The following is an 11,728-nucleotide window of genomic DNA, read 5'->3' on the forward strand; positions in this document are numbered from 1 at the left end:
TGCAACATAAAAACAAGTATATGTATCAGCAAAAATTATAAAAATGGAGAATACTCTTTCAACTATTTTTGATGAAATTAGCCTTTTGAAATTATTTTAACAACTTCAAAAATTCATAAAAAATCTAAATTTGATCAAAATAAGCTGGATTTTTCTGTACAGCATAGAAACATGTCAAAGACTATAAAAACAAAAAATTCTCTTGTGATATTTGTCAAATACCTCTATTGTAGTACAGGCCTAGTGTTATATTCGACTAACAAGTAGCTGGGCGAGCACTATGCCAAAATCATGTGGAAAATCCTGCAATGACATAATGAAAATTTTAAAAATAATGAAACCATAACAACAAACTTTCCCACCTCTAGACTTTATGAATCATAGATGAACGATACATGAGTAAATAGATTTACAAGTACAGCCTCAAAAACTAAAAAAGCAGTCCAAAAAAGTCGGGAATGTGGTTTTAACGGACTTACTATGCTCCTTGAGGGATACAAGAAGACTTAGAAGAGATGTTCCTTGCCATGTTAACGCACGTGTCTTAAAAATAGGAGGAGTCTGCATGCCCACATCAATCATAGATAATAGAGTAGTCTAAATGAAATTTACTCTAACATCTATGCATCAATGAACTGTGACTCGATTTATCAGTGGTCAGATTGAGAATCAAGCGAAGGCTCTAGTAGCAACATGAATACTTGTCTCCTATTTCTGTTGGCCTTTATTATTACCAATGATGCTCACAATTGCAGTCGTCAGCCTGATGAGCTCCAGTTTCTCTTCATGGCGAGTAATGGTAGCCTGTACAATTCTTTCGGCAGTTTGCTTGGAGTTGACATAGCTCTAGAAAAGATCAACAGCAACTCTTCACTTCTTGCAAACTTTACACTGAGGTACTCTAATGCAGCTGATTCCCAGGTAACTGATTTCTTTATAAGCCTATATATAAACCATCAGTTTGCTTCTTAGACCATGTTTAGGCTCACCCCTTAAAGACCCCTTCCTTTTATATTCTATCCTGTTATAGTGTACTTATTGTCTTGCCCCTTGCCATTGCATAATTATAATTACTTCTTTTTTTATTGTTCAAATACCTCTATACTTCTCTCTTTGCAGTGTCGTAGAACACCATCAATTTCAGCATTTCTCTCTCAGCGAATTGCTCCATGTTCAAACTTCCTTGCGGTAATAGGATCAGGCTGTTCAGTTGCTACAGATCCTGTTGCTGAAATTGGTCCATTCTGGGGTCTATCTCATGTTAGTATACAATTAATTGTGTGCATATAATTTCATATTATGCCTTCATTGCCAACAACCACCAAATTACTTTGGACTGAGAAAATTTTTGCAAATTGTTGATGGGCAATTTTGCGTCTATTTGACATTTAAAATTTTGGTTCAAAAGGGATACTATAACAGCTAATGATTTTGGAGGGAGAGTTTTAGCAATTTTTTTAAAGCTACTTGTTAAAATTGAACATACCATTATACTGTAAAGCAGTAATATTTTGTTGTTTTGTGTAAGTGGAGAAAAGATGGAAAAAGAATGCTCTAAATTTAGCATCATTATTTTTACCAGTAATGTTATATAATGTGACTTTCCTTGTCCAAATCAAACTTTGCTCTTTGATTTTTCTAAGCTCCCAGCAAAGAAAAATTAAGCACATGAAATTCTAAATACATACAGAGTAGATTGATATTCCTCTTTAAATAATAAAAATTGAAACACATGCATGAATTGATAATTATTTTCCCCAAAAGACACTGAAAAGAAACATGCTATACAGTATACAATATTTTGTTTCATTATAATGCTTATTCATTTTTAAAATGAAGTTTTGTTGTATATACATGAATGAGTAAAGGAGAAACTATAAAACATTTTGATAATGAAGGATTAGCAATACTGTGTTTAATATCACTGGCTGCAATATTGAATAATTCATTTTACTGTATCTCCAGTTCTTTCTTTCTCACTTTCCTAAGATATCATCTTTGCATGCTTTACCAAATGATTCTCCCACCATTATCATTCACTTTCTATATGAAAACAGCTAGTGTTGTTTTATCTTCTTTTAAAGGAGTGTGATTTGGAAAATGTTAAAGTGTTGTATACTATACTCTTTAAAACATTATACAAGTTATTTCAGTTGTGTATTTAATGCACTAATAATATTTGTAAGTAATAATATTTATTGTTGTTGTATTACAATGATAATTATGCTAGTGATAATAATAATACACATGTAGTAAAAATAATAATAATAATGTTGATAACAATAATAGTAATAATATAATTACTATTATTATTTCTCAGGTCTCCTTTTCCTCTTCTTCTGTCCATCTGAGGGATCGTGATCGTTTTAGGAATTATTTCCAAATTTACGCATCAGAGAATAACTACATTCCAGCCATAGCATCACTCATAACTTATTATGGATGGAGTCGAGTTGTCATTATTACAGAGAGAGTGTCACTTTTCACTGAAGTATGCTTATGTTTACATACTAAATTAATGTACGGATGATTATGTAGTTGCACACATGAGTATTATATCACATATCATTATTACTGTGAATGATATATCTTTACTGTGTACTATTGTGTGTATGCATAAATAGACTGAGGAAACACTTTTCAAGCTACTGGCTGCAAAATCTGTTGCTGCTACAAGGATTGATTTTGAGTCTGACGAAGATCCTGCAGATATTCCTAATTTGTTTGTAAGTCCAATTATTGTCTTCACATTTCAGCTGTTATAATTATTATCATGTGCAGTGATGAAAATATTCTTTTTTCTTTCATTTAGCCTGAAAGTGGAAGAATTTTTTTCTTAAATATGTGGGAGCCAAAAGCAAGACAAGTCATATGTGAGGTAAGAGATGAGAAAGTGAATGAGAGAGATGGAGAGGGATTGAGGGGCATATAATTGAAATTACCTGTACAGTTAAGTTACCCAGTTATTTTTTGTCGTAATTTTTATCTTATTTACTGAGCTACATGTAGTTGTTTACTGCCTAAGCAATTTTGTGTGTTTGTCATTGTATGGTTATTAGTTATTATTACGATAATAAACTAACAGTTTCACCATTAACCATTCACTAGGGTACGATGATGATGTCTATAGCTTTTCTTTGAAGTGGCCATCATTAAGACTAAATGAAATAGCCTTGCCATACACATTAGTTTAAAATTATATTTTTTTATGATTAAGCTATGGCATGCAAGCTAGTCAACCTCGATCATGCAGGTATACTAGTTTATGCTATTGTTTTAACACCAATCAGTTTCATATTGCTGTAGGATAAATATTACCCAAACAAGTATATGATGCACAAAACTACTGGTAATTTAGAAAATAATATAGTAGCTACCTAAAATTATTTCAAATAATGCTTCCAAGTAAAACTAAGAACATTAGTAATTTAATATTAATGTTGATGGTATTACCATGATATCATGATTATGTAATGTCCTTGTAGTCATTGAAATGTGACAAGGAAGTTAAGATATTAATTGTGTGTGACTAAGCATGTTAATTTGTCCAATTCAAAGGAAGTAGTTCGACCACCAGGTGCTTATAGTGACAATAATATTATAGTAGTTCACAAGTAGATTTAGTTATATTTGCATTATTGCTACATGAAATCACTGAATAGTAGGAAAGGATTACTGTATTATGGGATCTATAGTTATTTTAGTCACTAATATAGTTACATGTATGTTGTGTTTTCTAAAAAATGAAATTATTTATTTATGGGCTTCCTCAATTGATATGCCTAGCACAATTGTTCTATATAAGACATGTTGCATAAAGCATTATATGATTATTATGTAGTAATGCAGTTTTTAAGGCATAAAATCATATACAAATGCAGTATACAGTTTGACTGTATGAGGTTTTAAAGCCATAATTCTTGTAGTACCAAAAGTGTATTTTTATAGGCATATAAAAAAGGATATACTGATAGAAGACGATATGCTTGGATACTGTATGGATGGTACAATAATGAGTGGTGGAATATACCATCTCATAGTACACCTAATAACACATTCACTTGTACAAGTGACCAACTTTACTCTGTACTCAATGGAGCACTGACTATACAGCAGTATCCTATTAATATTAATGTAACAAAGACTGCCATTGGAAACCTTGTAAGTTTACCTGTTTTTATTAGAGTACGTTATTAGTTGCTTATCATGCATGTACTTCTCAATGATGCATGTAATATTTAGGAATTGGAGTATATCTAGGGGAGTATTAGTAATTGGATGTAGAATGCATATTTACTAATTCTCTCCCATTCCCACGCTTACCTTGTAAGTGTAGTGAATCAATCGAGTTACTGTTTACCATAAATAGACAATACCAATTACTTTAAAATTTCAGTAACTACATAGTATTACTAGTCTAGTATATAATTATTTGCAATATTGGAGAGTGCATGATTGTAACAATTGTTGCTACTTTAATAACTACAACTACTATTTCTCTACCTATATTTTTTAAAATTTCTAACTTCGCATACATGTAGTTTGCCTTTTATCTCTTTTTCTGTTATAACTTTTGTTTCACTGTTGTGTATACTAAATTCTCATTCACATTTTCATGACTTCACTCTCTCTTTTCTCCTCATTAGTCATACAATGAATTTTATGAATTATATAATTCAAGACTTGCCAATCATTCATCATATCCAGAATATCGTTATATCCTATCATCCTATGTAGCACATATGGCATATGATGCCACATGGACACTAGCACTTGCTCTTGATAGAACAGCAAAAAGAATAGCAGGAGGTCAAGGCCCAGGTCCTGAGTGTAGTGGTACACTGACCCCATTAGATGAATGGAATAATACAATAACAGCTACCTCTTGCCTAATAAGATATGAGCTAGGAAGAACCAGTTTTGAGGGATTAACAGTTAAGACTATGTAACAAACACATGCAAACATTGACACAATTATACAGTGCAGCATATTGTGTAATACATTAAGTATATGCCATTTTATGTACAAAGCTATAACTTGTAGTAATAGTAATGTTAAATGTAGTAATAAAATTTAAGGAATGGAATCTATTGTACTGCATGTCAAATGGACCATTTACTATTATTACACTATTGATACATGTTTGTTTTTATTTTATAGGGTAATGTTAGCTTTGATGATGATGGTATTAGATGTAAAAGTCCAGCAAGAATTTATCAAATAAAAAACAGTAAGTGACTTTAATATAAAGAGATCTCTCTAATAAAAGTTTATGTCTAAATTAAGTGGGTTCCTTTTTGGAAATAATAATTGATATATCATTGTATGTACATGTATAGTATATGACAATGATGGTATAATTGTAATTTGTAGTTATAATCAGACCTGCATTGGGTCAATTAAAAAACTTCAATTACAATTACACATTTTAGTTACACTAAATAGATTCAATTACTGTTATGATTATGCAAAGTAATTTTAATTAAAAATACTTTTTGATATGTTTTTGCATAAAACAGAAACATGGTTGCTTCAGCTGTCATAGAAGTAATAACTTATTGTCACCATACAGGGCTTCCCACTAAGTGAGCTAAATAGCAAGCATTGATGCACTGGCTAATACAAAAGCAATGTTGATTTGATTAGATATAAAATTTCTAACATGTTATGTATCAGAAAAGATAATTAAAATGGAGAATTTTTTGTAGTCATTTTTAACAAAATGCATTGGATCAGAAATTTCTACAAAGCTCTACTGAGCAAGCTAAAAAGCACACCTCATGAGCTGGCAAGCACTAGCTATACTGGGAAACCATGATCTGATATTATACTTCTATCTACATGTGTACAGTGCATGTATGTGTCGTCATGCAATTTCAAGTATCTACTGAGAAAGATTATTTGGGAGCATTTTTTTGTGTCCGTATTTAAATTTTGTAATTGTAATTACAAAATTAACTACTTCACTAAAATTAGTGACTGACTGCTTGTGTTTTCTTTCCATTAACATGTGTGTCATGTTATAGTTAAGTGTAAAATGTACACTAAAATGATCACATAACTTAAAGGCATTAAACTTAGCACATGCCTATTAATGATGGCTGAAATAAAACAATCAGCTGTAATAATATTCATGTGTTAAAATTTTATTATAAAGTAATTTATTTAATTGTAATTGAGTTGTTGTATTGATTACAATTTGTTCCATCAGTAATTCAGTTGTAATGATTACAGTAACTTTTGTGATTACAACAACACTGGACTGAATGTACATGCATAAATTATGATTGTTATAGATGAGCAACTGCTGGTGGCTAGGTGGTTTCAAGACGAATTCATTTATTTGAACAATCAGAGTACTTCAACCTTGTTTCCAGGTATTCCATATTGCTTGATTTTACAAATGAAATAATATGTCTCTATTTTCTAATAGTAATCTTAATGTCTAACTTTAATAATATCTAAATAATATTTTTACGTCTTCCATTCCCCTCTCTCTTCCCTCTCAGATGGTGTTCCACCAGATGGTACTCCTATTAGGATAGTCTCTACATTTCATCTCTCATTGGTTGTCATTTTTTATGCAATCAGTTTTGCTGGCCTTGTATTTTGTGTTGTCTGTCTTATATTCACCTTTTATTTTAGAAATAAGAAGTGAGTTTCCTAAGAGACACAATATTTTTTCTTCAATTTTGATCATTTATTTTGTGTTGCATTTATAGATTAATCAAGCTTATTAGTCCTAATCTTAATTATTTCATAATTGCTGGCACTTCAATGGTCTTTCTCTCGATATTTGTACGAATATTTCCTTTTGATACCAGCAATGAAAAAACATTCAAGAAAACTCGGCTCCTGTTTTGCTATGTGAGATTTATATCACAATGGAGATTTATTTTTATAATATATTAATTTAGATTTCACTGTACCTTGATTTCATCGGATACACAATTGCTTTTGGAACTATCCTGTCTAAAATGTGGAGAATATATTACATATTTTATAATCCTTCGCCTAACAAAAAAGTACAAAATTACATGACTGTCAATTGTAATCTACTTTACAGTATATGCAACTTTGTATATACATTGTGCTATAAATGAATAATTTGGCAAAACTTTAAAAAATTTTTAAAGATCAAAAATTAATTTAAATCAACTCAAAGTCTCTTTATGACATCAAAATGTGAATGTATCAAAAAAGTAAATTTTTTGTTATCCTTTTCAATCGATTATGCCATATAGCTGGTAATTTTAGAGAGGTAAAATTTTGATCAGGGTTGAATATGTAATTGAGCATGTGCAAGTGGCCAAATTTGCCTAAGTTTCCCCCTCCGAAATTATTAGTTACACAATAGCACAGTTTCCCACAAAGCATGCTTAATAAGCTAACCAGCACACCTTATGAACTAACAAGCACTGCATCAAAGTGCATGGCTTACATTATAAAGTAATTTTAAAAATTTATAGAAAGTCATAGAAAATTAGCTCAAACTATGCACACTACATCATATGCATCAGAAAAAAATTATAAAAAATGAAGAATTCTCTTCTAGCCATTTTTGACAAAATTTGACTCGAGACTGTGTAGCCATAGTCTGGTTCAGATTTCTGAGTGAATTTAAGAATCATAAAAAAAATTCAATTTTGATTGGAATCAGCTCAACTATAAATACCGGTATATGTTCCTGTATACAACATCAGAACATGTATTTGTATCAGAAAAAAATTTAAAAAAGAAATTCTGCCACTTTTGACAAATACAATACATCATGTTTTTACAAAGCTCTGCTGAGCAGTTGAGCACTAATATTGTAGATGAACCTGTATGGTAGTAGGTAGTCCTTTGTCTTTGGTCAAATTTTAAACCAACTTTAAAAACTCTAAATCTTTTCAACCTATATGCAACATAAAAACATGTCAATAAGTGTGCTATCACAGTAACATATCATAATTATTGCATCTATTTAATTCATTTTTCACATGCAGATACTCACTGACTGGCATTTGATTGGTTTAATTCTGTTGATAACTGCTGGTATGGTTGCTATACTGATAATTGGATCTGCCGTACCTCAGACAAGATTGAAACTTTCATTGGAATCTGATAGGGAGCATTCAAACAAGTTTGATGTGAGTATCTGCTTTTTAATTTGGATAGAAAATTTCTACTAGAATTAATGAGTAGTTTACATGTAATTGATATTTGTATTGCCTCAATTTTATGACTAAAGACTGGCTCTAAGCTTATTGTTTTATAATAATCTCTATTCCTAGGAAAGAGGAGTGCCACTAGATTATTATGTGTATCATTGCTTCACTACAGCGTCCTTTGTGTGGCTCATTTTTCCTTACATTTATCTTGGAATGCTTCAAATAATAGCTCTCATTCTTGCCATACAAACACGCAAAGTTTGTATTAAGATACTTAATGACTCAAAGGAGGTTGCAGTTATCATTTACATAACTAGCATTGTACTGGTAGAGCTAGTGATTGTATCATTTGCTCTATCTAATTTTAATAATATTCATGAGGTGCTTTATGATGCTGGCCTGCTGATTGTGGCTTTTACTATCTTACTAGTCATATTTGCACCAAAAGTAAGTGATGTAGCTTTTATAGATAGTTAATACACCTATATCTAATATCACCACCAGCAAAATTACACTAGCATTTCATATTGCACAGTATATCAGTCTAAATAAAGATGCATTAATTCAGCAATGTCACTGATCACATAATTTGCTGCTTTTCCATTTTCAACATTAATACTATTGTTATTCTCAATTCTTATATTGTTATAATGCAACTTTTATTAATTAGATGTATCACTTGTATAAAGATCCCAAGGGAGAGAACTGTGATACCTCACAGTCAATGTCTTCCATTGAGTTTGGAAGAAGTGGAGCATTCACAGTAGTCAGTGATAAAGAGAGGATTGATCAACTGCAAAAGAAAGTTCTGGAGCTACAATCACAGCTAGATGGAAAAACAGTATAATACAGAATACATTATTATAGTCATAATTGATACAAAATGTTTTTAGGTTTTAAATGGAGAAAGAAAATCTGTCACATTCATAGAGACTTCTATGGTGGCTTCATTTACTGAGGCAAATGTTTGAACTGTATTTGTATGGTGTCATGGTGTGTTTTATTGTTTTTATTCAAGCACAATTTTGTGCTAAAAGTTTTATATTTTTAAGATTGACTTCTCAAAAGAATCATAATGAAGATCAATCATAGGCACTTGTTACACTGCCCTTGAAGGATTGATTAAATTTTAAAAGGTTGCCACTAAATTTAGCCAAATTTTTTGGAAGCTGCAGAAAATACATATAATTAAAATGTACATTAAATATAACACTACTGCATAAAATAAAGCTATTACTTAAATATGCATTGATCAATTCTACAATGTCACCAAAAGATTAATTGCCTCATTTATAGACCCATGTTTTATAATTCATCAGCGGTACTGAAATCAAATATCATTGACTCCCTCCTCGTAATGACATGTGCTGGTGAGTATGACTGATTTTCTTCAATCTGTTGAATTGAAATTTGTTCCTCTTCATCCATTTTTTTTGAAAATATTTTACTGTAGACAAGAAGGCACTTTTTCATTAGGAATTTGATGTAAATATGAACCAATACTGACCCAATAAATGCAGTAAAAGACAAACTAATTGACACTGTAGTAGCAATAAATAGTGTCTTTTTACCCATACCCATGTTAGCTGAGAGTACATGGAATTGTGTCAATAGACCTAAATTAAGCAAATAAAATGCCTCTATTGCATTCAAAATATTATAGCGATAAATACCTCTTGATAAATACAATGAAACAGCAGAAATGTAAGTAATGACGTAATTGTTAACTTGAGGTATAGCATTTGTAGTGTAGGAGAACACAGGTGTCAATACTAGACGTAATATGAGCAAAAACCCTGTCCAAAATCTATACTTATCCTTATATGGGCCACTGTAAGCATCAATAAATGGCTTCAGTTTTACTACTGGATCATAAGAGCTCTTGCAACATTTACCACTGTATTTCTGTAACCACTGAGCAGAGAATACCAGTCCTGTATACATTAGAGCAGTTAGTAGGAAAAACACTGCTGTCACAAACATAGGAATGTGTTTGGTGCTTAAATAATCAATGTTGCCATCAACACTCCACACTTTCAATTCAATACCTTCACAGTTAATTCTTGAGCTCATCAAAGACTTTGTAATGATTTGTAAGAGCTTAGAATAAGACATTAGAATAAGTGTAGCTAAAACAGGCACTGTATTATTGCCACATAGGTGACATATTCTACTAGAATAATGAGAGCCAATTGCAATGGTCCCTGCAAGAAACCAAATATAAATAGGAAATGCATACTCAAGCCACAATTTCCAATATCCACTCAGTCCATTGAATAAACAGGTTTCAATACCAAGATCAAGATTAAGCCAAGCAATGAACTGACTCAATACAGGTATTGTGTCATCATTGGGAAACAATGTAGTCTCATTGAGCTTGATGATATTAGCATAAAAGAACAGCCCATTGATACTACCAACTGATACTGTCATGTTACAAACAAATAAAAATGCTACTAATGCCATACCAGCCAGAATAAAACCAATGACAAGTAAAAGATAGTTATTATCACACAATTGACACTTATTGGAACCAAGCATAAGACTAAGTCCAGGTTGGCAAGCTCCACATAAAAAACCTGATCTACCATATGCACATTGAGTGTCTCCATTCTCAAGACTGAGATAGGAAGAGGAGGCATTGCAATAATCAAAGGGACAGTATTTGTGAAAAACAGTACAATTATAATCATTGTCATAGTAGAGCCAAACATTGCCTGACCTTTTGATAGGATTTGGCATCCAAATGATATTACATTGTATTTCATTTGAAGCTCTGAGGACATGATTACAATGACAGGCTTTTGATATCAATTCAAGACCAACTGGACACAACAAAAATAGAACATTGACTGTCAAATGAGAATCATTTAAACGATTTTTGTTTTCAATGCTGTTGAATTTATTTTCAATGAAAAAAGTACCCTGCATGTTGCAATCAACCATTTTAAGTTGATAAGTGAAACTTTTACACTTTGATTTTGTTTCCTGATTGTCACTGCTATTAAGTAGCACTTGTACAGAACTGGTATTAGATACTACTAAAATTGTTGAACTAATGCCTCCACATATTCCAACAGTAACTAGTGGTAGTGTAATGTATTGGCCAGGATACAGTTTCTTATTAATGATCCGTATATTGCAGTCAGTAGTATTATGATCAGTACACAAGCAGACACCAATAGGAGTTGATGTGATGTGTAAAGAAAGAGGAGTTTGAAAATTTTTAAGATAAGTATTGTTGGTGCAATTGACAGCAGTCATAAATGATAAAGCTTTTTCTTGAACTGGTACTGATTTAAAGGTATGTATTCCTAAACATTTCCAGAGTCTTCCATTGTAAACATCATTTCCAGCTGTTACAGCATTGTTGTTGACAAATATTGGTTGAAAATTTTGGAATGTGCAATATTCAATTACTTTTTCAATTTCCAAGACAACCATATCAACATAAATGGCCCCTCCAACACCATAGGCTGTGTTATTGACAAAGTACACTTCTGTATTGCTCACCAAACTTACACCTCCTCCAATTTGCATTCCAGCACCATTGTTGGGGGAAGCATTGTCTATA

At 31.6% G+C, this 11,728-nt stretch overlaps 1 protein-coding gene across 1 annotated transcript; it reads left to right on the forward strand.

Annotated features, from left to right (window-relative positions):
- The first annotated feature begins 105 nt into the window (after positions 1 to 105).
- Positions 106 to 9,224, forward strand: LOC105316361 (gamma-aminobutyric acid type B receptor subunit 2-like). Its single transcript, XM_020004457.1, has 16 exons — positions 106 to 921; positions 1,120 to 1,260; positions 2,321 to 2,491; positions 2,625 to 2,726; positions 2,813 to 2,878; positions 3,949 to 4,161; positions 4,647 to 4,934; positions 5,162 to 5,231; positions 6,298 to 6,378; positions 6,511 to 6,655; positions 6,724 to 6,868; positions 6,919 to 7,026; positions 7,990 to 8,133; positions 8,278 to 8,601; positions 8,825 to 8,995; positions 9,048 to 9,224. The coding sequence occupies exons 1-16, from the start codon at positions 694 to 696 to the stop codon at positions 9,123 to 9,125; spliced, it is 2,475 nt and encodes an 824-aa protein (XP_019860016.1). The 5' UTR covers positions 106 to 693; the 3' UTR covers positions 9,126 to 9,224.
- Positions 9,225 to 11,728: the final 2,504 nt, after the last annotated feature.

This window comes from Amphimedon queenslandica, unplaced genomic scaffold (genome assembly GCF_000090795.2).
Source record: "Amphimedon queenslandica unplaced genomic scaffold, v1.1 AMPQUscaffold_13512, whole genome shotgun sequence".
Lineage (NCBI taxonomy): Eukaryota > Metazoa > Porifera > Demospongiae > Haplosclerida > Niphatidae > Amphimedon > Amphimedon queenslandica.

What these genes read in the sequence shown, in the direction of transcription:
- LOC105316361 (XM_020004457.1), top strand. Translation starts at nt 694, where the DNA reads ATGAATACTTGTCTCCTATTTCTGTTGGCCTTTATTATTACCAATGAT. An exon ending in CAAGACAAGTCATATGTGAG is followed by an intron (nt 2,879 to 3,948) that starts GTAAGAGATGAG and finishes GTATTTTTATAG; the next exon opens with GCATATAAAAAAGGATATAC. An exon ending in CACAGCTAGATGGAAAAACA is followed by an intron (nt 8,996 to 9,047) that starts GTATAATACAGA and finishes AAATGTTTTTAG; the next exon opens with GTTTTAAATGGAGAAAGAAA.